Raw genomic sequence first — 26,082 nt, 5'->3', positions numbered from 1 at the left:
CAATCAACATGTTTTGCTATTTTATAAATTGCTAATTTGGAAGAAACAAAAAACTGCTTCTCTGTATATAACAAACTCAGAAGCTTCAATCAAGTTCTTGCTTGTAATTATCTAAAAAAATATACACACTTTGATCAAAGCAATTTCCCTGCTATGCATTTCTGGATGTTTGTAGATGAACTGAACTGCTGTGGGAAATGATCCCAGTGGATCTTAACAACTACAATAAGTCTCTTGTAATTTGTTGAAAGCAAGGGGTATTCATTTACTCTTCTTCTTCAAGCTTATAACAAAAGCAAACAGGTAGATTTTTGTTGAGAATCTTCAGGTTGGTAAATCTAAAGGCTTTGAAACTAGATTAAATGCATACCTCAAACTAAAAAAAAAAAAAAAGCTTCTGAAGCAAAGGACTGGGGAAAAAAGCCAGCTTTGCACAAGCTGAGTTCAGTCCATCTGTTTGAGTGTTTTCAGATAATTCTTAGTCTGTAAGGTTAACAATGGATACCGATAAGAATTATTACTAGCATTGTGACTTATTCTACTCTGTGAAGATGCAGTGAAATAAAAAGAGAATTTAGGAATAGTGAGTTAGTACCCCTCGCTCCCTTTCTTGAATTTGGTTAGTAAATTGGGACATTCGGCTAACTGGTTCCAGTCTGGGTATTGCTAGTTTCTAGCAATATTCTCCTCTCTGCAGCTTTCCAAGAGTAGCTGTTATGTTGTGTGGCAAACGATTAACTCTGTCACCTTGGATTTTGCATGTCTGCTTTTAAGTATGATGGGCTTCAGCCTTGCAATGGAAACAATACAAAAGTTGCCTTAAGTCTTACAGTGCAACAATTTTAATGGTCCCCACTAAGATAGGCAGTACAGTTTTGTAGTTCAACATTAAAAGCAATCTTGCTTTACTTGAAATGCTTTTAGTTAAGACTGCTTGCTCTTTCCCATCCCTTCACTTAAGGTGTAACTCTACAGGAGTACTTGTAAAGTGCATTTCTCAGGCATTAAAAACAGCATTGTGGTTTGCTTTCCAACAGCAAGTTCCGAATCAGAGCATGCCTTCCTCATTTGAGAGGCTGCACAGTTCCAGCTGAGCTACCATCTCTTAGAGAAGTACCCTTCTCACTTCCATTGGCGATACAAGGGGTGGAGGCCACAGAAGCTTTTAGAACAAAATAATTATGCCAACTTCCTCTGTGGCAGGAATCTTCCCTTACCACGAATAAATACTTAATGCATCCTTCAGTCGTGAAATATGGAAAACTCAATTGACACTTCAATTTCCAGGAAGATAAAATCGTGGAGGCCTTGCGTGAATATTCTTATTTCGTGGGATGAGACACCAAGTACAGGGGCGGGTCAGAATTCTCGGGTTTAGCACTGGGGGTTGGGGAGGCGTGGTGGGAAGAGAGACCGTCCTGGAGCGCTCGGGCTATTGCTTGTCGTCCTGGGGGTCACCAGGGAAGCCCGCCTCCTCCGGGGACTTGACTCCCTCGGGGAGCAGAGTGGCGCGCATTTTCCTCTTCTCCTTAAAGCGGCCCGAGCGCGAGATCTTCAGATTGCGCCGGCTGTTGCCCGATTTCTCCCCGCAAAACTTGTCTGGCTTGTGGGGCTCGCCGGCGCCCCCGAGGAGATTGGGGTGCTGATTCTCCTGGGAGCCGCTAGTCCAGTCCGGGCTGGGCGGCGCGGGCTCCCCGGGGGCAGGCTGGGCCGGAGGCTGCGCCCCCACCGTGCCTTCCTTGCCGTTCTTCCTGCTGTTGGTTAGCGATTTCCACCAGGGGCCCGAGCTGCCCGTGCCGCTCTCGGCCATGGCCCGCCGGCCAAGGGGCCCGGGCGCCGCGGGTGGGCAAGAGCCTCGGCGGTAGCGGCCCCTCCCTCCCGGTGGTCTCCGGCGTCCGCTCCGGCCTTTCCCCCGGTTGCTCGCAGGCGGGCTGCGGGGTGGGAGCCGAGGCAGCGGCCTGTGCTGGGGAAGAAAACAAAACTCGGTTACTGGGTTTGTCGAAGTCACGTGCCCCCCAATCCCGCTTCTTCCCCTTCGCTTCTCCCCGCCGCCGATCGACCGGGGTCTGAGCGCCCGGAGCCTCCAGCCCGGAGCCGCGCAGCCCTCAGAGGGCACCGCCGCGCCCCCGAGGCCGCAGGCGGACCAGTGGCCTCCAGGGCGCCACCATCTGGTCTCGAGACGGAGTGTTGGCACTCCCCAGTCTCAACCTTTGCCTCGCCGCCAGGGGAAAGTGCACCAGGCAGCGAGCGAGGGGCAACTGGGGAGACTCCGGGGCATCTGGATTAACCAGGCCCGGGAGGCAAAATGGCCTGTGCTGTCACTCTACCTGACAGTAGACGGACGCCCAAACGTGACCCACCCTGCCCAGAACAACCTCTCCTTGGATGAGCACCTAGGAGGAGGGCACCTGCAAGTAAGCGCGTGCCCGTTACAGGTGAACAATGAATATTAGACCCCTGTCGATCAGTTCCGAAATTTCCCTCAAAGCTTTTTGCACCACAGACTTCTGTCCCAGGATCCTTTTCGATGTGATTCTTCAGGGGGAATTTACATGTCAGTAAGAGCGAGGGACAAGCTCATGGTGTTTTGTTTCTTTTAAATTCTGCTTTTGACATAACTTCTGCCTCGTGACTCAGAAAAGCATGTCTAGGTTTAACTTCCCTTGAAAACCGCCATCCTACTCTTTCTTTCATTCCCCAGAGGCCAGTCATGCGTCTCTTTGAAGTCACCCCCGGCCGATGGTTGAGACGAGGCCAAGCGGCAAGTGTCCTTTTTCCCTTAACTCTGTATCAAAATATGCACCGAGTCTGTTTGTACTAGGCAATTCAACTCTAGAGATTTTTAGTGACAAATTAAAGGCTTCTGATCTTTTCCTTGTGCGGTCCCCTCCTCCAAAGGAGAGAGCGCGCGCAACCAGGAACTCCAAGCCAACTTGCTTCTTCCCGGTTTTTAAAACCGCACTCTGCTGAGCGAAAAGGCTGTTTATTAGCACCTAAGATGCTAACATCGGAAGGCGACTTCTCGGCCACTTTCTGTGCTGGGTCTATCCGGCACTAACGCCGCGAGTGCGCAGGATTCGCTTGCGTCCGGCTCATTTCCAGGTTTCCGCTCGGCTCCTTCCCGTCCCACGCGCTCCTGGGGTTCGCCGGCGCGCCGCAGAGCACAACTTCAGCGGCGTTTGCTGTTACAGCTTCTCCTCCCCGAACCGCGGAGAAAGAAAAGTCTGAGCGCCTACGCGAGGCGGCCTCCGCGGCGCGCAGGGACCGCGGCACCGGCTCCTCCCCAGGACGCCCCGAGGGCACGCTCGGGTTTCGTCTTCGAAACAATAGAAGAAAAAACGGCCAAAAGTTCTTTCCGTACAAAAGGCACCCACACCCTCAGGCACAGTTTGCAGTTGGGTTTGCAAACATCCCCCTCCCTCTACCTTACATATGGGAAGAGCGCCCCAAGTTATTCACTGGCGGCGGTGGTGGGACGTCCTGATGCTTTCTGTTTTCTACCCTACACTTTCTTCTCCACAATCAACTTTGTGTGTAAGGAAGGGATTTGCACGAGTTGCGCAAGGAAAAGATTGCAAACTACGCAAATGTACACAGAGTGCCTGCGGTTCGCAACTTCTCGAGCGCCGGGGGAGTACCCCAGGGTGACACCCCGGAATGGGCTCTGTTTTGGCAGAATCACCCTGATTGCTCACCTGTTCTGGTTTCCCAGGACGCGCCGCGCTCTCCGCCGAGAGCACAGAGGGGGTGCGCTTGGGGCAACCTAGAAGCCGGGCCGCGGCGTTCCTTCGCGCGGTCCTGGGGAGGTCGTGCTTCTTTCTGGAAAGTGTGCCAGCCGAAATCTCGCAGTCCAGCTACGCTGATTGCTGCTGCTGACCTCTCCTGGCGCCTCCGACTTCTGCCCGCCGCAGTGGCGGCGGCAGCCCCGGGCTCGCAGCGCTGTCGGCTCCAACCGGAGGGCGCCGCGGCGAGTGGGTGCCGAGCTCACTGCCACAGGTGAATGCCCAAGCGGGTCCTCCTGCGTAGTAGCCTTTAATTCTCGAGCGCGTCCCTCTTCCCTGCCAGCGCCGCCCGGGAACTGCCGGGAGATGGGACCCCGGCAGCTCACTCCAGTGCATTGAACCTTCCTACGCGTCTGTCCTCGGCGTGGGAAGACATCTGCCCACCTGCTAGCTCCTCGTCAAGTGATTCGGGAAACCTGAAGCCCAGGACAGCGGGAAGAAGACGTAGAGAAGAAGAAAAAAAACCAGGAGGCGGCCACTGCTGCTACAGGTGTAGGTAGGAACTTCGAGTTCCCGCCCTCCGGGGGACGAGATTGGATCAGGTCGCAGACGTGGCGCCAGCCTTGTGGCGTCTGATTGGAGAAGGGCTGTGCCGCGCTGCTCACCCATCCGACTCCTTCTCGAAGAAGAAACCTGGAGACCGGAGGCCAGGAGACAGAGGTGGGCTCTGGAAGATAAATGTCGCCGCAGCTCTCCCTCTGCTTCTACCCTGGTCCCCCCCCCCTTCCTCTATGGGTCCCCACCATGGCTACTCAGATCTGGGGACCCCAAATTTTGTAACTCACATGAGCGGTTTCCTACCTAGGCAAAATGTTGCAAAGTTTCTGGCGCTCTTAGTTGAAAGGCTGTAATACTGAGTTCTCTGTGTGCCAGCCAGGCGCCGTTCCGTGGATTCACTCATTTATTCCTCACAGCTACCCCAGGAGGTGGGTACTACTATCATGCTCACTTGACAGGCAAGGAGATCCTAGCCCTGAAAGGGTAAACGGTTGCCCAAGGGTGCGTGACTGGTACGTGGCAGAGCCGGATTTGAACCCGGGAGGTCTGGCTTCAGCTCCCGCGGTCTTAACCAGCATGTTATACCGCAGCCTGACGGTCTTGGGCTCTTAACATGATTAAGCGAAGATGTGAATTTCCTTCCCTAGGGTCTGGAGGTCCCTTGGACAGCCACCCCACCCGGGGAGTGCAAACCCAGCCCCGAGCCGCTGCAGGAAGTGGACGAGCGAATTGCTTCAAGGTTCAGGAAGCTTTAGCTCCTGGTCACCTATCGGTGCTTTTTGTTGGTTGGACAGAAAGGTATGGACAGAAGACATTTTCACTAAAGAAGGTAGAGGTGCAGGCTGCTTCATCTTCCAGGATACTCTTCTTTTTCCAAGAACTATTTTGACTTAAGCTGATGTTTAAACTCCTCTGGAAGACTGAGTATGGAGCAACTGATGTCTGAGCATCTGAGGACTTTCTGAAGTATAAAAGTAGTCACAGACATGATGCCCAGCTCAAATAACTTACCATATAGAATTAGGAGAAAGAAATTTTTATAAAGTATTTCAATGCATGTGCTACGATAAAAATATTAATACTTTATATCGTTATCTTCTTAGTTTTAGCGTTCTTGGATTTTAAAATGGTATGCACAGCAGTGTGTATTTGAAAGTGATGCATTTTCCATGTATTTATTTGGATTCATTTTAGAGAGTAAACGTTCTGTGATAGCACCAGGACTGAAAAAAGACAGGCTACTCACTATGAGGATGGGACAAGCCATCGTAGCGTCAGCCCATTACAGGTGAAGATGCGTTACTAAGGAGGAAGGCCCTTGTCAGAGGCATCATCCCCACTAGGAAGCTGTGGAGCTGGTTTGCTACATTGTTTGTTGATCCAATGCGTGAAAGAATGAAGACATTTAGGAAAAGAAAATTAATGCTGCCGAATAGCTCCTCATCATGCGTGATTTAACAAGGGGGCATCATTTTGTTAATAAGTGAACACCTACTAATTGCTGAAATTAAAAAATGCATACCCTTCCATGCCTCTCATTTATATCTAACAACGGAATATTTCTATGTTTCATTGACTTAGTGATAACACCTTACAAATAACCCTTGCATGCAGTGAAAATGTTTAAATGGAGACAGCAAAGCTAAGGAGCAATTAGGCAGAAAGGACTAGGGAGGTGGAGAATGGGTGAGGATTCCAGACGGAGGGAATAGCACGTGCAAAACTTTGAGATGTGAAGGCAGTTGGGGTTCTGAGGGGCAAAGAGAAGGCCAGTGAGCTGAGCACACAGAGTGAGCTGAAACACTGCAGGAGATGAGGCTGGAAAGGTGGTGTGGACAGATCATTCAGGACCTTGTCAGTCATGGTAGGATTTTTAACATAATCCATTGAAGAGGGAGTGATGTGATAAGATTTGCCTTCAAAGTATCGCTGTAGCTATAAGGAGTGGATGGTAGAGGGGACGAGGCCGGGCTGCAGGGAAACCTGTTAGGGAGTGTTGGAGCAGTTGAAGTGGGATATTTTGATGGCTTGCAGTAGAGTGGTGGCAGTGGGGGAGGTGAAGGGAATTAGGTGTATGCAAAAGAGATTTCGGAGGTAGAACAGACACTGTTTCATTTAACTCATACAAAAGAAGAGCCTGGGTTTAAGTAGAGGCTTAAAAGGGAGATACTTTCACAGCCTTCTTTGCAACTAGGCGTACCCATGTGATCCAGTTCTTGTTTATGAGGCCATAGGAAAGACTTCTGGAAATCTGGATAAAGGGCAGAGCCTTCTGAGAGAAGAACATCTTTTGCTACAGCCTTGATTCTTACATGTAAGCAATGTGAGGCTGTGATGGCTGATATTCCAGCAGCCATCTTGCAACAGTGAGGCAGCAGGCGTGGGAATAAAAACCACTAAGCTAAGGATAGAGGTGTGGGAGTGTGAGACGTGTTTGGGTCCTTGATGGTACTGATGAGCCCCTGAAAGAACCCTGGAACCACCTACCTCCAGACTTTGAGTTCGATGAGATAATACACATTCCTGTGATTTAACCACAGATTTAAACACAACTTTCTGTTACTTGCAGCTAAACACATTCCTCTTTGCTATGGTCTATTATAGTTACAGAAAAAAATGATATTGTTCAAAAGGGGAAAAGGTAGTGTTGTCACTTTTTTCTGACCAATCTGAAAAGTTCTTCATGGGGGAAGGAGGATTTAGTGAAATGTTTAAGTGATGGGCAAGTTTTTAGAGGCAGGGAATGCATCTGTAAAATAAGCCATTTTCATTGAAAAGGCTTGAATTTAAGGGAATGAGTAGGTAAAGATATGTCACAGTGCATGGAGGAGCAAGTTCCAAAGGTGAGGATCATCAGATTATCTGAGACATCCTAGTAATTTGACTTTTAAAGACAGAGTTTTAAATCAAAACAATTAAGACTTATTTTCCTCCATTGATTGAATCTAGAACTGTTTTAGTCTACAAAATTTTTATAACCACCCCCATGCAAAAAAAACCCAAAAACCAAAAACCTCACACAAGAAGGTTAGTGTTAGATATAACTGTGTTCTGTAACTGTCGATCTAGGAATCCTGCTGGTTGGTGCTGTAAGGAGGACTTGGCTGGACCTACACTTCTGTGTTGGTGAGCTGGACATCGTACAGTGTAGATGCATTTAAAGTTGATTTATCTGTCCAGTGGATAGCAGATGAATTTTAATGTTACAGAGTTTAAATATGCTCATACTGGGCAATGCTTACATTTCTTAATAATATTTTATCTTGTCATTGTTTATTTTTCAAAAATGTGTTGATGGTTTGAGTAAGAACACGTTACGTCTTTTGCTTTTTTATATTAAACTGCTTCTTTCTCAGCTGAAGGTTAAACCTGGCATTTGCAATCCCAGCAAACCTGGCATTGCATCGGATGCTGGGAAATTGATTATCTTCCTTTAGAGCATTTATAGCGAGAACTGGGCAAAGGAAAGCACACTATGAGAAAATTTAAGAAATATAGCTAATCAAAATGAGGAAAATAGAGGGGGTGCCCCGTAGCCTAGTGGTTAAGTTCAGTGCACTCTGCTTCAGCAGCCTGGGTTCAGTTCCCAGGTGCAGACCTACACCACTCGTCAGTGGCTATGCTGTGGTGGCGTCCCACATACAAAATAGAGGAAGATTGGCACAGATGTTAGCTCAGGGCGAATCTTTGTCAGCAAAAAGAAAAAAAGAAAAAAAAAAGAGGAAAATAGAGGTCATTTATGTTCTTTTCTCCCAAGGATAACCCTGGTGAATGTTGGAGTGTTTGTTGTTGTTTTTTCTTTTTTAAAGATTGGCACCTGAGCTAACATTAACATCTGTTGCCAATCTTCTTTTCTTCTTCTTCTCCCCAAAGCCCCCCAGGACATAGTTGTATATTATAGCTGTAGGTCCTTCTGGTTGTGTGTTTTATTCTTTTTGCCCCCTATCTTCATGCTTTACTCCTTTCATACTTTTGCTTCCCTCCATCCCTCCCTTCCTTCATTCCCTTCTTTTATGGATTCTTCCATCCTTTGAGAATTACACGTGTATATCTCTTGGCCTTTTCCTTCATAATCCCCAATGGACTGGTGTTTAATGTTTCTTCTCTCCTTTCTGTGTATTCACCTCTGTGTTGTTGGATTTAGTTTATAAACTTTTAGAGAGAGTGCCCTGAAGTGGGAATCCACTTTTTATAGCATCTCATCCTGTACCCTGTCAGGTTAACACAAATAATAGTCACAAAACGTTCCTGATCATTTCTGTCCACTTGACCTAAGCAAACCTGGTTTGCACAGTGCAGCCTCCCTGAAATTCCATCAACAGCAGCTCTCTCTTCCCACTCCCCACTCCTACTCCCTTCGTGGATCTTCTTTCTTGATATTCTTGGATATTATTGTATGCCCTTCATTTTCCTTAAGAAATTGTAGTAAGGAAAATTTAAGGCCTCAGACAAAAGTCACTTGCTCTAGGAAGGATTTTCAAGAGCTTGGGGCACTACCAGACAGAATCACTTTACACTAAGTTCATGACTTGAGAGTTTTTGGACAATGAAAACAAGAGATTTATGTGAGCCCATAGTCACACCCTCTGGGGACAAGTCCCTTTGTTATTTCCCTCCCTACCTCTCGGATCTTTTCTGTTCCTAAGTAACTTGATTGTCCATGTAGACCAGTGGGGAAGGGAGGAGTATAGTTTACTTGTGGGCTGCCCAAACCCTGAGGGCATGGCCCTTTGGGGCCTACACTTAACATTACAGGGAAGGCTCTCCTGTTAATTGCTCTTCTTTGGGTGAACCCTATGCCCTGTCCCTTTTTCTCCAGGAGGCTATCAACACTGAAGTTGTTTGGTACCCAACTGTTTTCAGCAGGAGAATTCATCCAAATAACCTAGCTTGCCACTGACAGGAATGAGTGTGTTTTAATTATTGTGAATTGTTTGCTTGGTGTTTGTCCCCATGACTAGACTATAATTTTCTTGTTTATTTGTTTATTGTCTGACTCCCTCACCAGAAAATGAGTTCTATCTTATTTAATGATCATTTGCATAATGTTTCCTATATACCAGGCACAGTTCCAATTGCTTTATAAATATTAACTCATTTAATCCCCTAAAAGCTCTGTGAAATAGGCACTATTATTATTATGGATGAGGTCACTGAGACACTAAGAACTTAAGTTACTTGCCCAAGGTCACACAGCTGGTAGGTATCAGAGCCAGCATTTCACTCCAGGAAACTGGCTCTAGAGCCCAGGGACCCAATGAATCACTGTGCTGTGTGTCTCTCCATGAACAGTAGGCCATGTCACTAATGAACCTTTAGGACTTGGCCTGCTGCCTGGCAACGATCGTTCTTCATATTGTTAAATGAGTGACCACCGGATGCATAAACATGAATACTTTGTTGCTTATAATATGACTGACTTGTAAAAAGAAATGTAATAAGGTGCAATGGCATAAAATTTCAGTTGGTCCTTACATGTAAGAATAGCCTGATGTTCTTTAATTTTGAGATGTGACCAGTAGGTGGACCAAATTATCTGATAAATTGTTGTTTTTTGTTACAAAATTGGAAGAACACTGTTGTGTTGCAATATCCTTCGGAGGAGGTGGAGTTAGGTGGTAAGATACAAGTGGGGCAGAATAACGCAACACCAGAGGATGGCAGCTGAGATTTTATTAAATATTACACTTAGGAAATAAATGAATGATCTAGAAGACATAACACTTTGGTACAAGTCTCCATGGCATATCCTGACTCTCTCAGGAAACAGAGATAATTTAAATTTATTGTTAGGAAATCATTGATGTAAATAAAAGTCATGTGTTACCATCCAAGGTAATGTTCTCTGGCTGGTCACCTGGTTCCAGGTCAGGGCTGGACTAAACTAGCTCCTTAAAAGGTGACCTGCTATCTGCAGTTGTTCATTTCCCTTTTCCAGGGGTTGATTGGGTTATGCTTCATTTGCCAGGTTGTTTTCTCCTCTGTGGTTCGTCGATGTGTCAGCTCATTACGTCACATGTGTACAGGTGGAAGGTGGATATCTGATGGAAGGGTAACACGATGCAGGAAGTGAATCTTTTCGTTTCCTCACCTGCACCAAGGCCAATGTCAAACTTGCATAGTTAGAACTCCATAAGAAATAGCTGCTTTCGCAAGTCACAGGCCATCAGGGAAGGTGCACTAAAGTTTCGGGGCTCAGCTCTGCTTAGTGCCAACACAGGTGAGTGTCACACTCTACATGCTCACTTAGTGGACATTCAGGTTTATCCGTGTGGTGTAATTTCATTTACATACTGGGAGAAACTGCTTTGGCTGCAGTTTACCTTTTACCATAATGGCAAATTTAAATTTCTTGCTACGGGCTTTTCACTTTGCTGTGGGTTTATCCAAAAGTGGATAGTGTGTTGCCCACTTTTTAAAAGGCAGAACAACCCTGAGAGATAGAACTACAAGTCCTGTGGTTTTGCCTTAGAAAGTTGAGGCAGTTTGCTCAAGGTCACAGGACCCAGAAGAGGTGGACTTATTTTGATTCTGTTTGAGTTACTCTGTCCCTAATACAATGTTCTTCTAATATTGCTATTTGAATCTCATTTTGCCTGTTAGTTAATCATTAGATCAATAAACCTTTGTTGGTATCAAGGCAATTATATCAAAAGACACAGTCATACTTTAACAATTCTAATTAGGTCCTTGTCTTCTAAGTTTCCCACTTAGAATAATGTTCAATCATATGTGGTTGCTTAAATATTAAAGCCCCGTGGAATCACAGAGCCCTCAAAGCTCAAATTAATGCTGGGAATTGTAATTATATACATTTCTTGTGAAAAGACTTGATGATTGGTTTGAATTACTTAGCTGTGTGGCTTTGGGAAAATTACTTAATATCTTTAGGCTCTGGTTTCCTTAACTGTAAAGTGAGTATAACAGTATTTACTTCTCTGGGTGGTTGCCAGCGTTAAGGTAGACAATACGTTTTTTAAAGTCCCCAGCACAGTGCCTGACACATAATAGGCACTCCGTAAATGTTGGTTTATCCTTGAGTCATTTCTTTCATCAGCTGTGTGGGAAAATGATATGAACAAACTCTACAAATCAATCACTTCCAAGCGTTGTTTGAAAGTAATGGTAGAGTCTTAAAGATGACCGTCATTATTGTTGGTTGGGGCTAGATACCACCCCCGACCCTCCGCCACAAGAACATCATGTTACACTTTACTGGGGAGTATTTAATATACAACAATTTGCTATGAATCTAACTGTTTTCAGGAATGCACTTAATGAATAAATCAAATCAAGCAGAAGTTTTCTGTACGTGATTCCAGAATGTTCTTTATCCTTTCAGCACCCAAATTATATTACCTGTAGTTAAATGAGGAAGTGTGCTCAGTCAAGCTTGAAAGCAATGTTACCAGAAAAGGATTAACAAATCATAAGACAAAGTCCTTAGAAGTAAGGTCACTACCAGACTATGGCTAGGGCACAAGCCAAGGACTATATTTCATAAGTGTGGCTCCATTAGTTCCTGGAATCTTAATATATAACCCGCATCACTGAATCTTACCCGATGGAGGCAAAGAACGAGAGCATCATGGCTCTGCTATTTCAGACAACATGGCACCATTGCTTTTTTCCCCCAAATTAGTTTTTTATTTTATTAAAGTAATGTATGCACATAGTTTAAAAGTCAAATGTTATTACAGGGCTTATAGCCAATTACAGGGGTTTCTTGCTTCATTTCTTCCCTCAGTCCTCTCCCCAACCACTTTCAACAATTTTGGCTTTTTATTCCCAGCATTTACACATCACCATAATTCTAAATAATATGTACATTATGCTCTCTTTTGGTTTATTAATATCAGACATTCTATATTAATCTTCTATTATAGTATTTGCAGATTTAATTATCTTATTCCACCGTGTCTTCTGTTCCTCCGCCCCCGTGTTCCCCCTAGCATCATATTATAGCTTTTGTTTAATTGACTATTCCGTGTTTATATTATTATGCCTATGTAAATATTGCTCAGACTAGGCATTGTAGTATACAGATGACTACGTTTGCTTCTTACTTTTCCTTAATAATGGCCTTTTTTCCCTCTTTCAATTGACTTGCCTTTTTTCCTAGTTCTAATTTCTTCTACATCTTCCAATGGCTTCTTGGTACACTTTTCTACAAGTTAGATCGTATCAATAATATGTGTTCCATTTTGTTTTTCCTAAAAATATCACTCCTGGACACCTCCTTCTCCTTCAATATGGTCTGATGTCTCTCTGGTCTGCCGCGCAGCTGCCTCCTAGGAATGCCTTGAGTTGGATTCCCTGTTTCCTGGATGTTGAGTCTCCTCATCTTGGTAGACTGGCTTGTTTTGGGGGAGCACATTGTCAGATGGTGCAGCAGCAGAAGGCATGGTGGTGGCAGTCCTCAATGTGGTTGTGTCTTTAGCCACACAGTTCCAGTCTGGACTGTTTTTCCTCCCTGCCCAGCACACAGCTATCGTCCTGGGATGTCCTTTCATCCTTATTCTGGAAAGTCCCTCCCCACCCCCCGCCCCGACACTTGGATATCCAAAGGCACAAAATGAACCTTCACTTAAACATCACACAATATATAAAACTGTGAACTATAAAACCTCTAGAATAAAATATATAATAAAACATCTTCCGGACCTAGGGCTGGGCAAAGAGTTCTTAGACATGGCTAAAAGCACAATCCATGAAAAAATTGTTAAGTTGGACTTCATCAAAACTAAAAACAGCCCTTTTGCTCTGAAGAAGCCTCTGGTAAGAGGATGTAAAGGCAAGCTACAGACCAGGATAAAATATTTGCAAACCACATATCTGATAAAGGCCTTCTACCTAGAATATATAAAGAACCCTCAAAATTCAACAGTAAAAAAAAATCCATTTATAAAATGGGCAAAGACATGAGCAGATGTTTCACTAAAGTGGAGATCCAGATAAGAAATAAGCACATGAAAAGATGTTCAACATTGTTAACCATTAGCAAAATGCGAATCAGAACCACAGTGAGATATCAATATGCACTTATCATAACGGCTAAAATAGAAAATAACGAGAACACCAAATATGAGTGAGGATGTGAAGAAACTGGATTATTTACATAGTAACGGTGCACTGCTCTTAAAAAACTAAACACAAAAATACGACCCGGCAATTGCACTCCTGGATATTTATCCCAGAGAAGTGAAAACAGACATCACACACAGACCTGTGGATGAGTGTTCATAGGAGTTTTATTCATACTAGGCCCAAATTGGAAACAACATAGATGTCCTTCAACGGGTGAATGGTAGGGCCGGCCCGATGGCGCAGCGGTTAAGTGCTCAAGATCTGATTCGGCGGCCTGGGGTTCGCAGGTTTGGATCCCGGGTGCGGACATGGCACCGAGTGGCAAGCCATGCTGTAGCAGGTGTCCCACATATAAAGTAGAGGAAGATGGGCATGGATGTTAGCTCAGGGCCAGTCTTCCTCGGGAAAAAAAAAATGGGTGAATGGTAAAATGAACTGTGGTCACTCCACATCATGGAATACTTCTCAGCAATAAAAAAGGAATAAACTCTTGATGCACGCAACGACTTAGATGAATCTCTGGAAAATTATGCTCAGTGAAAAGAGCGAACCCCCAACAGTTGCAGACTGTTTGACTCCATTTATATAACATTCTCAAAATGACCAAGTTAGCGATCTGGAGAACGGATATTTGTAGGGGACAGGCATAGGGAGTGGGACAGAAGTGGGGCCTGAATACAAAGAGGCAGGAGTTCTTTTGCCGTGCTAGATTATATCTTGATTTTTGTGGTACGTGGTACAAATCTGTACATGGGATAACATTGCATAGAACAAACACACACAGATATACACACACACATGAATGTGGGTTTAGAAACTTATGGAAACTGAGTAAGGTCTGTAGACTTGTAAACTGGTCAACTTCCTGGTTTTGGTAATGTACTAGAGTTACGTAAGATGTCACCACTGGGGAAGCAGGTGAATGGTACGCTGGACTCTGTACTTCTTTCTCAACTTACAATTATTTCAAAATAAAAAGTTTAGAAAACCTCAATGCCTAGAGGAATGAAAAACAGGACTGTCCGCTGATGGCTCCAGGGCTCTTTCTCTCTCCTGTAGTGGGAGGGACGACTCTGTCTGAACTCGACTTCTCACTGGACCAGGAGCCTCCAAGAATTCCAAGGCCTGGGCAAGCTGGAACATGAATCTAAAAGTTTTGCTCCTCTGAGGCTAGGCCATTCTCTCTTTTTTCCTATAAAAAGGAGTCCTGCAGCCCAACCCCAGTGAGGTGTCCATCTGAATCTCTGCACAAGATGCCTCTCCACTGGGCACTCGAGGAAAAGAACTCTGTTCCTGCTAATCCTTCTCACCGGGGTTTCCAGGTGAGGTGTGTTGATGTGTGCCCAAGCCCTTGATCAGAAGACCCAGTGGCAGAAAGGGAGGGAGCCATGCACATAAATGGAGGAAGAGCATTCCAGGCAGAAGGAAGAGCCGTTGCCAACACTCCCAAAGCAAGAGTGTGCCTAGCCAGGTTGAGGAACAACAGAAGGGCATGAATGAGTCTGAAATGCAGTGAGTCTGGATGACAGTAATAGGAGAGGAGATCAGAGAACTTATGGAGGTCCAGAGAAGTCAAGTATGTCAGCCTCATGCACCACTCTAAAGACTGGCTTTTATCATGAGTGAGATGGGAAATCAGCAGAGGATTTTAGGCAATGCAGTGACAAGGTCTGGCTTATATTTTAACAGGATCATTCTGCTTGCTGGGTTGAGAGAGACTCTTGGGGGTAGAATCAGGTTGTGGGGAGGCCAGGGCCGAAGCAAGGAGCGGCCTTAGGAGGCTGTTAACAGGTTTTCACTGAGAGACAATAGTGACTTGGACCAGGGTGGTAGCAGTGGAGATGGTGAAAGTTACTCCTTCATGTTGCATGAACTAGAAGCACTGAGCAGTGTTTTAAAAGAACAATTATAGGGTAATAACCCGCATATTCCTTCATTGCTCAATGTTGAGAACAATTTCCAAGTCAATAAATATTCTTTTTAATGATTGAATAGTATCCACTATGTAGCAATACCACGAGTGAATCTAAGAAATCCACTACTGATAGGCATTATATTATTTTTCCGTTTTTCTGAGGTAGTGAATTCTGGAACAAATTGAGTGATTTGAGAGGCTTTGGCGAGAGATACTAATCTATCAGGTGAATCTGCACTTCTGTTCATTTCCTGCAGCTAGGTAGTCTATTTTAAACTACCTAAATATTTATTTGTAAAACCTACCTTTTTTTCTGATTGTCAAAGAAATACATCCTTATTAAAAAAATATATGTTACAAGATTTTAAATGAGACTTTTCTTGTTGTCACCAAGTTTCAGCCAAGGCCTCAGAGACAGAGAACAATAGGTGACAGCCCAACTCTGCAGAGAATGCTAAGAGAGCATGAAACATATTTTGATTCTTAGCTTCCCACCCACCTTAGGGTATATAAGGGGAAGCAGAGGAGTGAGAAAGGAGCTTGATAGGATTTCTTTTGAGAGAGAGGATTTTTGGAGTAGTGTGGCAATGCTCTGTGATGAAGGGAAGTCCAAGTTGGGAGAGTTTCGGAGAACCCTTCTGAGAACTTGATGTGTGTCCCCTGGAGTTTGGGGACTCTCAGAAAGTTGCCTGACTCATGCTCAGAAGAGTCCAAAGGTAAAAGGCTCGCTGATGCTGGTAGGATGAGTAGAGCAGGCTATGAGCTGCTCACCACCAATGGCGTTGCAGAGGTACATGCATTACTGTGGCCAAGCGGAACCCCGGGAAGGCTCAGGTGACAAAGGGACCCAAGCCAGCTTGGATGATTCAAGCAGAGACAGATTTGGGGGTGTAAGTGTGTGTCCTTTGGAAGCCAGGGCTGTGAAAGGAGTTTCATGAAGCCTGTAGGAGGCAGCAGGGCTGTGTGAGGGAATCACTGAGAGATCTCCACTGGAACAACCAGATAGAAGGAACCTGGTTCCCTCATGAGGACAGAGCTGCCATATTATTATTATTATTCTTATTTTTTAAAAATTGGCACCTGAGCTAACATCTGTTGCCAATCTTTTCTTCTTCTTCTTCTCCCCAAAGCCCCCCAGTACATAGTTGTATATTCGAGCTGCAGGTCCTTCTAGTTGTGCTATGTGGGACGTGGCCTCAGCATGGCCTGATGAGCAGTGCTAGGTCCGTGCCCAGGATCCGAACTGGCGAAACCCTGGGCCACCGAAGCAGAGCACACGAGCTGCCATATTATACCCACACCTCCCACCTGGAAATTTAGATCAGAGAGAAATGAATTCTATCTTATTTAATCCATTGTAATTTGGGGTCTCTGCCACTTGCAGCTGAAACTAATACTAACTACTTTACTATTATTATTCAAACTCTCTGAGAGAAAAGAAAAATAGAGAAAGTTATGCAACTCCACTTATGAGACAAAAAACTAAAATAGGGACTATTCAGGCAAAGACAATTACAGATCAATTTCATATATGAAGCTTGATGTAAAATTCTAAAAAATAAAAGAAAGAGAAAGAGAGCTACATGTACAATTCTTTAAAGCATCGTATTAAAAAGCATACAGCGTATGACCAGGTAAAAAACTTTCTAGGTATATAAGGGTGGTTTACATTGAGAAATCTATTTATGTAATATACCATGTTAACAATGTAAAGGAGAAAATGTGATCTAAAGATCTTCTCAAGAGATTTCAGAAAAAGGCATTTAACAAAACAGCACCCATGTATGACTTTGTAAAAAATGAGGACTAGAAGAGATTTCTTGCCATAATCAAGTGTGTTCATGCACAGCAGTGGGTCTTGTTCCTTGGTGCATAGCAGAAGCACCTGAGAAATTTGATAAAAATACAAAGATCCAGGCCCTTTCCTTTTTCAAGAAGCCTGGGTATCTGTGTTCTTCTTAGTTCTGTAGGTGACTCTGATATACACCAAGTTTGAGAATCACTGGTGTAGAAATCACAAGAAACATCACATTTAATGGTGAAATGTTAAACATCTTCTCACTGAAGTCAGAAACAAGGAGAGGATGACTGTTATCTTAGCTATTTATTCTATATTTCTTAGAAGTCCTAGCCACTGCAGTAAGATAAGAAACAGAAATAAAAGTTATGAGAAATTGGAAAGGAAGGGACAAAATTGTCCATATTGCAGACAATATGATTTTACAGAAAGTCCAAGATGATATTTAGACAAACTATTAGAACTAATAAGAGGTTCAGCAAGGTTATTGGATATTAGATTAATATTAATATATATTTATATATATTAATATATAGTAAATCAGCAGGATTCCTAATGTCTGTAATAATCCATTAGGAAGTATATTAGAAATAAAGAATCCATTTACAATAGCAACAGAAAGTATAAAGAATCTGGGAGGAAATATTATAAGAGATGGGCATATACTTCATGTGAGAAATTGCAAAGCATTATTGATGGGTACAAAAAAAGACTCAAATAAAAGAACTCTACCATATTGTGAAGGCACATATCTATTCTCTGCAAAAATATAAATCAAATGCCATTTTTTAAATTAACTGTTTTTTGTTTTCCTCCCCAAAGCCCTAGTACATAGTTATATACTCTAGTTGCATGTGCTTCTGGTTTCTTCTCTGTGAACCGCCACCACAGCATGGCTACTGACAGACGAGTAATGTGGTTCTGAGACCGGGAATGGAACCCAGGCTGCTGAAGTGGAGTGTGCTGAACTTTAACCTCCAGGCCATCAGGGCTGGCTCTCGAACGCCATTCTCATTAAAATCCTAACAGATTTTATTTGGGTGGTGGGATGGGGAATACTAGACTGGGTGGTCCTAGAATTCATATGAGAGAGCAAACAACCAAGAACAAAGACGATTTTGAAAAATGGGAATAAGATTTCAAGACCCATTACAAAGTCATAAAAATTAAGAGTTTGGTATTGGTGCAGGGCTAGGTAAAATGACTAACAGATCAGAATAGAGAATTCTGAAACAGACCTATGCAATTATGGAAATCTGCTCCATGGCAATTTGAGGAGTCTCGTCCCTTTGGGAAAAGACGGTCTATTCCAGAGCTGTTCAACAGAAATAAAATGTTTGGACTCATCACATTTCAAACGCTCAGTCACATGTGGCTAGTGACTACACTATTGAAGAGCATAGCTTTATTCAATAAATGTCACTAAGATACTTTGTTATTCACATAAGAAAAAAAATATACCCTAATGTGCTTCCAGACAGAAATGTGAAAAATATAACTTGGATACTTTTACAAAAAATATAGAGAATATCTTTATGACTTAGGATGAATTTTGTAAATGAGTTACATAAAGCACAAACCATAAAGGAAAAGATTGATTATACTGGGAGAAGATATATACAATGCCATGACTGATAAAGGAATAGTTTGGAATTTATAAAGAACTCTAATAAATCCATAGATGTAGAGAAAGAATTCGGTAGAGAAATGGTAAAGGTTATGAACGGCCAATTCATGGAAGAGACAATTAAATGGCCACAACATCAAAAAAGATGCTCAACTTCAATGGTAACGAAGGAAATGCAAATTAAAACAAAAAGATAGGTCAGTCAATGGGTTAGCAAAAGCATTTGCTTGGTAATGCCAAGTGTCGACAAGAGGAAGGGGAACTCTCAAACACTGCTGATGAGAGTGTAAATTGGTACACTCACAGTGGGAAACATCTAGCAAAGCTGATGGCGTGCATTGTGATAAGGCAATGCCACTTCTAGCATATGCAGACTTTAATTAAAATGTTCATGGAAATGCTGTGTTCAATAGAAAAAAGAAAACAATCTAAATATGTACCACTTGCAGAAGTGCTAAATAAAATATTCTAGAACAATTAAAATGGATGAAGTAGATCTATGTATCAATACGAACACATTTCAAAAACATCACACGGAGGAGGAAAAAATAAGTTATAGAATGATAATGTAGAGTATGGCATCATTTATATAAAACATGGTATATATTGAACATATGTAGTAACAGCATAAAGTGCCGAGGAATGGAGAAGAAGAAAGGAGAGTGGGATCAAGGCCTTTAACTTATTTGGAATTTTTAAATTGTTTTGATGCAATGCAAGTTTGGCAGATGTGAAGATTTTAAAGAGCTGAGTGGTGGAGTCGTGGGCCTGTTCATCGGGGACCTTGGCGTGGGCAATAGATCGCATGCCAGCTGGTTTAAGCAGACTGTTACAGGGTGCTGTGTAGCTTACCGGATCTTAGGGATCACTTGGATTTGTTGACAGACAGCACTCAGAGCCAGAGTGGATGTGATCGCCGAGGGAGAAAGTAGGATGAGAAGCTGCATTGGAGGGCATGCCAAGGGACTTGGACAGTTACAGAAGGAGAAGAGGCAGAGGAGCCTGAGCAGAGGATGAGGGAAAGGGTGGTGTCACAGCAGCCAAGAAAGAGGGGTTTGGGAAGAAGGGAGTGGTCAACTGTGCTGGCAACTGAGAAGCCAAGTGAGCAGACACCTGGAGCCGCAGGGCGGTTGGTGCGGCTCGAGGAAGAGTATTCTCTGGGAGCTGGAGCACCAAGGCTGGACTGAGTGGTGTGAGGGCATGTGACAGCACCTCCACACCTGCTCCCACGCCATCTGGCCCCAGCAATAACCTCATGAGGTTGGTGGGTCGAGCAGGCAGGCAGGCATTAATTTTCACATTTCAAAGGGGAGAAACCTGAGACTCAGAAATGTTCAAAGCCTTGATCCGTGACCCAGCCAGGGCTCGTGGCTCTAAACCTTGTACTCTTGAAGGGCTAGCGTGCTGCCTTTCCACCGCACCACAGCAGGGACAGCTGTGGCTTCAAATACTCCCGGGGCTGTAAACTCTTAACATTCCTGCAGCTCTCTAATATGCTAGGTAGCAATAAGGGATGATGCCTTATAACCGTGAAGAAAGGACATCAATGGTCCAAGAATTCTCATAAAAGTTTCCCCAAGCTGTTGAGTTTTTAGACAAGCATTTGCATGCTTACTCTGTGCCCCAAATACTATCCTGAGTGTTGTACATAGATTATCTGAGTGCCACAATAACTTCATGGAATAGGTACTGATATTAGTTTGTTATGATGATGAGGAAACCGAGGATTTAGAAGTAAAGTCACTTTCCCTAAATTACATGATCAGACAGTGATAGAGCCACGATTTAAACAAGGGGGTTGTCGAGACCCGGCACCTGACTTCCTCATGTCCACGTTGCACTAGATCCCAGCCACATACAGCTACCACTTTCTGTGTAAACTGCAATTGAGCAAGAGACTTAAATCTTCAGATTCTCCAAACTGAATTATTTTGAGGCTTAATCATTCCTACCAGATAGAAGGAGAAAGAATATGGTGAAGATTAGGTGAGTCAAGGATAACCATTCTAAGAAAGCTTCAGTAACTGAAGGGTTCAGATATTGGGCAAAGCTGTGAATGGTGGACAAGAGTCAATATGCATTTTCAGATTCTCCTGCTTCTAAAATCATCCCCTCCTCCATCACACCAAAATATTAATAGGACATTTGAGTATTTGTACAAGGATTATGCCATTCATTTAGAAGAGGTTTGAGCGCCTATTGTGTGCTAGGCACAGTGCCAGTTAGGGGCTTGGGTTCAAGTGGCGAGGAAAGTAGATCAGATTCCTGCCCTCATGAAGCTTACAGTTTAGACAATATTATAGTAGAGAGAGAGCTGGTTCTATGGCTATGGGGGTGAGGCCCATGGGGACATTGGTCTGTGGGTGTGGAAGGTCCTATGCAGCCTGAGAGTTTGAACAACTTCCCCAATGCTGCAAAGCTGTTGCCGTCGTCTTTGTTAATACATCCTGATTTTCTCCAGGTATCCAAACGCCTTGGAGAGAGTGGATCTATCCCCAGTTTAGGTGAAACCCTGATTGTTCTAAACCAGTACGTCTCAAATTTATCCTGCATTGGAACCACCTGGAGGACTTGTTAAAACCAGATTGCAAGGGCCCAGCCTCAGATTCAATGAGGCAGGTCTGAGAAGCTGCATTTTTAACGAGCCCCCGGTCATGATGCTGCTGGCCAAAGGACCACACTCTGTGAGATGCTGGTCTAAACGAATCAAGGTAATCTCATTCTGTTCGCTCTTCACTGGTTTAGCTGTAAGCTTGCGATGCAATTCTGCCCAATGAGTTGTGAGGGAACATCTGTGGGGGGAAAGATTTCCTGATTGTTAAACAGGACACACAGGAAGAGAAAGATATGTCCTGCTTGTCCTTGCAGCTACCTCCTTAAAACCAAGTGAGTCAAAGCCTGAGGGAAATGCCAAAAAGCTGAGGATGGTGGAGAAGAAAGAAAGATAGCACCAACCTTCGAGATTCCCTACATCTTCTTGTTGAGATAATTAATGTCCTTATTCTCTAAGCTCTTTGCATCAGTTTTATGTTATGTGCAGGAGGCATTTTTCCTGGCTGATGAATCACTGTTTCTTTCAGGTTATTGATTACCTCCTTATTAGTCAGTAATCCATGCTCATATGGGTAATAGGTACTGTACCAATCTTGCCATTTTAGGACTGTCCCTGAGGTGGGGAGTTGTCATCTTGACACATTCAAGAGTCACAAACCTATTGGCTCATAAAGACCTCATGGGTTTTAGAAGGGACTCCCTGGAAAAGAACCCCACATCCTTCTCTCTCAAACACATGTGTGTGTGCACACACGTTTATTCCTGACTTAGTCTGTGGCACTGAGGTCCTGGCCTGATGAGGTCTATTTTTGTCTTGCCACAGGTCTTCTCTGCTTAGACTTTGGAGTTGGAACATCTTTCCTTGTGGGCTATTTAACCCGCACTTCTGATTCTTGAAGCCCATGTTGCCCCGGAGAGGCATGCCCTGCTCCAGTCCCCCACCTCCACATCCTCCAAACCTGCCAATTAATGGTCTAACCTTGCCTTGCCCACCTGGCAGGGCACTGGTTTTGGAAGGAAGGGCGTGTGTACAATAACTAACATTTGTACATTACTCTACAGTTCATACTGAGCTTTCAGTTTTCACATTCAGGATCTCAGTGGAAACCTAAACGCACTCTGCTGGGGAGGGGAGAGCAGATACTCTGTTATTATGCCCACTTCCAGTTTAGGGAACGAGAACAAACCAAGATTATACCCATTTTACAGATTAGGACATAGGAAAAACCAGGTATCATGCTTGGTAACTAGAGTGACCAAAAATCTGTTCCAGTAATACCTAATTCTTTAAGAAGATTTTGAAGTACACAATTTTTTTCAAGAAAGTATAAGGTCATAGTTTTTTGCCAGCAATGAAAAATTTGCTCCCATAGATGATTTACCGTACATATGAGGTTTATAAGCCTCTGAAAGGAGAGCTTTGTCTGTTTTTCTGACTACAGGTTTTGTCTTCTTTCTTTACCCCCATTTGCTTCTTAAGGTTCAGCCTTTCACCATATCATCCCCAATGAAAAGCTTGTTGAGTTATGGGGGACTCCTTAGTCGCCATATCCAAAGGAGACTCATCACCTTGTCACCTTGCGGCAGCATTTGAGCCTGCTGGCTCCCCCATCCCTGAAGTTCTGTCTTCCCCTGCTTTTATCTTACACTCCCAACTCTCAGCCTCCTCCTCTGGTCATTCCTGACTTACTTGCAAAGTTCTCTACCTTTGTCTGCTCCTTAGATTTTATTCCTACCCAGATACCTATTATTGGTCCTCTTGACTTTAGCTGTCCATCCAGTCTGACCAGGTCATATCTGCAAGCTCATCCTTCTCTCTTGAGGTCCAAAACCACGTGTCCAACCACCTACCAGGCATTTTTACATGGGTGTGCCAGTAGTACCACATGCATCCCGAAAACTGAAACACGATTTCCTTCTGCTGAACCTGCTCCCCTTCCTATATTCTCTTATCTTCCTAAACATTCACTTAGTTGTAAAAACCAGAATTGGGGGTATCATTTGTGAGTCTCCCCTCCTTTCAATCCTGGCATCAAATCAGTAAGTCCTGACAACCCCCTTAATTTCTCTCATATCCATTACTCTTCTCCATCCTTCTTGTTGGGAGCCAAGTTCAGGGTGTCGTTGCCTACAACAGCTTCTCGGTCGGATTCTGTGTCTCTGGTCTTACAACCTATAGACAATCCTTCATGTGTCACCAGACAGATCTTTCTAAGTTTGACTTGTGCTTGGCACACAGGTTCCTTATTCCCTGGCCCAGGCCTGCTTGTTTAATCTCATTCCCCCTCGTCGTCCTCACACTTCATGTTCTCATTAAACCCAACTCTTCATGGTTCTCTGAACTTCCCATGCTTTCACATGTTTATGGCTGGCACCTCCTAAATTCTCTGTCTGGGGAAGCCAGGGAAAGTCTCAGCAGGCAGTTGAGACCTGCAGGATGAGCAGAGTGTGCCTGGCCAGCACGTGGCAGCCACAGTTCTTGATCTCAAGGAGTTCGTACATCAGCGAGAGACAGACATACACACAACCGCTGTACTTTGTGATAACTGCTGGATTAGACGTACGTACAAACTGCAGTAGGAAGGCAGTGAAGGAGGTCCTTGAGTATGATAACATCTTTTCAACTTAGAGAAAAAAAAAATGACACCGGCTCATTTGCATTTATAAAGCATCTAACTAAGCAAACCCCTCCAAAGCACGGGGTCTCACTTGGTGCCTTGCATGTAGCAAAATAAATCTAAGTGGAACAAAGAAATGGATTAGGACACTGTGAAACAAGCCTAAGGACAGGAAAGTCTTTCTGAGCTGCACTCTATGTTTTATTACATTAAAAGAGACCTCATTTGCCCTCTCTGGTTTCTCTTCCCCTCCCCTGAATGCTGGTGTTCCAGAGAACTCTGAATCGGCTCTCTCAGGTATTTCTCTGTTCTGTGTCCCTGGTACTCTCATTCAGTCCTGACGTTTCAATTGTTACCTCTGGGGAGTCACTCCCAAATCCACAGTTCCAGCTGGGCCTGTTAATGCAATTGCTTATAAAACATCTCTGCTTGGAAATTTCACAGGCATCTCTGTTTCATCACATCCAAAATGGGAACTCATCATCTTCTTCACTTTTGCCACCCTTCCTCAAGAACCCCTAGCTCATCTTTTTGTGTTCATTTCAGTAAATATTATCCAGTTGTCAAATTAAGCAACCTGGGAGTCATCCTTGATTCTTTAATCTATAACCAAAGTTTTTCAGCTACCTCCTAAATATAATTCAATTCCATTTATCTTTTCCTTGCTACCATCCAATCCAGGCTCCATCACCTCAGTCCTATATGGCAGCAATGAACATCTGCCTCCCCGCATCTGTCCTCACTACCCCTGTCTGCCCACAGATTCTCCGATGGATCCACAGTCAAGTAAGTGATCTTTTGAAAATGTAAACTAGATTGTGTCCTCTGTCCCTTGAAACCAATTAATGCTAAAAGTTGTGGGGTGCCCTGCATTGTATCCTAGAACAGAAAAAGGACATTAGCAGAGAACCTGTGAAATGTGAATGATGTCTGGAGTTTAGTTAATAGTAATGTACGAACGTTAGTCATATACCAATGTTGGTTTCTTAGTTTTGATAAATGTACCGTGGTTACATAAGATGTTAACATCGGGGGAAAGTGAGTGAGGAGAACGCAGGAATTCTCTGTAGTATCTTTGTAACTTTTCTGTAAATATAAAACTATTCCAAAATTAAGTTTTTTTTTAAAAAAAAACAAAAACCCAAAAACATTAGTAGCGCCTCTTCCCCTGATGTTAGAGTCCAAAATCCTTAACACAACCAGCTTTCCCTCCCAGCTGGACCAAACTTATTATTTAATTCTTCCAGCAAGATAAGCCTCCTTCTTGCCCCCAAGTATTCATAGTGTCCGGCCCATTAATAAACGCTTGATAAATATTGGTTGAAAATTACATTTTTAAAATCAAAAGATTGACTGTAAATTTGGGGACTGATAGATCTTGGGAAATTGTAAGCTAACTGAGTTGGGTTTTCAGTAGGAGTCAAGGCAGCCCAGGCTACACCTCACCTGCGCAATACATTTCTTTCCTCTGCTCCCTTTATCTCCCCTCCCTCTGCCTTCCAGGCTGCTATCCCTGAAATTCTGCACCAGCCCCCTCCAAGCTGTGGAGACCAGGTGCCCATTTATGATAATGGGAGAAAGACAAGGGCTCTCCTCCCCTCCTCAGAACTGTCTTCTCCCAGCCACCCTGCCCAGGCCACCTCTCACAACCTACTCGTGGATATTTTAACAGTGAGTTTCTGGAAACAATGCTGCCTCCCTTCAGGTCTAACTCCTAGAGTGATTCCAACGACAGGAATTTCAAGCCAGGTAAGAGGAGCCACATCAGGCTGCCAGATGGTGGGGGAGATAGGCGCGGGTGAGCAGGCTTGAGACTAAAGCATGCTGGAGAGGATCAGGTGTTGCAATCACATTGAGCAAAGGAGTCAAGTGAACCTCATTACACGTTATAGAGCCCTGTTACAATATCCCATATTACTATGTGGGCTTGGCTTCAACCTGGGACAAATCCTTTTCTGCTCGTGCTTCTTCCTTCCCACCACCATGTTATATCTTTTCCTCTTTGAAGTCATCACTCTTAAAATAATAATGATAAGAAATACCTAATTACTGTCATCATCATTTCATCTAAGATGTCACAATTGGAATATCTTCCCCAGTTTTTCAGATGAGCAAACTCATTCCCAAGTTCATAGGCTGCTGATAACAGGCAGATCTGGGATTCGAACTCAAGTCTTTCGGGCTCCAAAATTCTTGTTCTGCTC

At 43.9% G+C, this 26,082-nt stretch overlaps 1 protein-coding gene and 1 long non-coding RNA gene across 3 annotated transcripts; one reads left to right on the top strand and one right to left on the bottom strand.

Moving 5' to 3' along the window:
• Positions 1 to 826: 826 nt before the first annotated feature.
• On the bottom strand, positions 827 to 4,356 carry PRR15 (proline rich 15). Of its 2 annotated transcripts, none has more exons than XM_008518414.2 (2): positions 3,696 to 4,356; positions 827 to 1,963 (listed from the first exon to the last, which is right to left on the bottom strand). In XM_008518414.2, exon 2 carries the CDS (start codon positions 1,808 to 1,810, stop codon positions 1,433 to 1,435), a length of 378 nt encoding a protein of 125 aa, XP_008516636.1. In that variant the 5' UTR covers positions 1,811 to 1,963; positions 3,696 to 4,356; the 3' UTR covers positions 827 to 1,432. The 2 variants fall into 2 exon arrangements, with proteins under 2 accessions (XP_008516636.1, XP_070472224.1); XM_070616123.1 differs by having other exon boundaries at positions 827 to 1,958; positions 3,696 to 4,297.
• Positions 4,308 to 5,807, top strand: LOC139082852 (uncharacterized). The gene is made up of 3 exons (XR_011539179.1): positions 4,308 to 4,442; positions 4,928 to 5,078; positions 5,475 to 5,807. It is a non-coding gene; the product is annotated as an uncharacterized lncRNA (long non-coding RNA).
• The last annotated feature ends 20,275 nt before the right edge of the window (positions 5,808 to 26,082 follow it).

Source organism: Equus przewalskii, chromosome 4 (genome assembly GCF_037783145.1).
Source record: "Equus przewalskii isolate Varuska chromosome 4, EquPr2, whole genome shotgun sequence".
Lineage (NCBI taxonomy): Eukaryota > Metazoa > Chordata > Mammalia > Perissodactyla > Equidae > Equus > Equus przewalskii.
The sequence above is the reverse complement of the archived record's forward strand: the minus strand, read 5'-3'. Positions and strand labels throughout refer to the sequence as shown.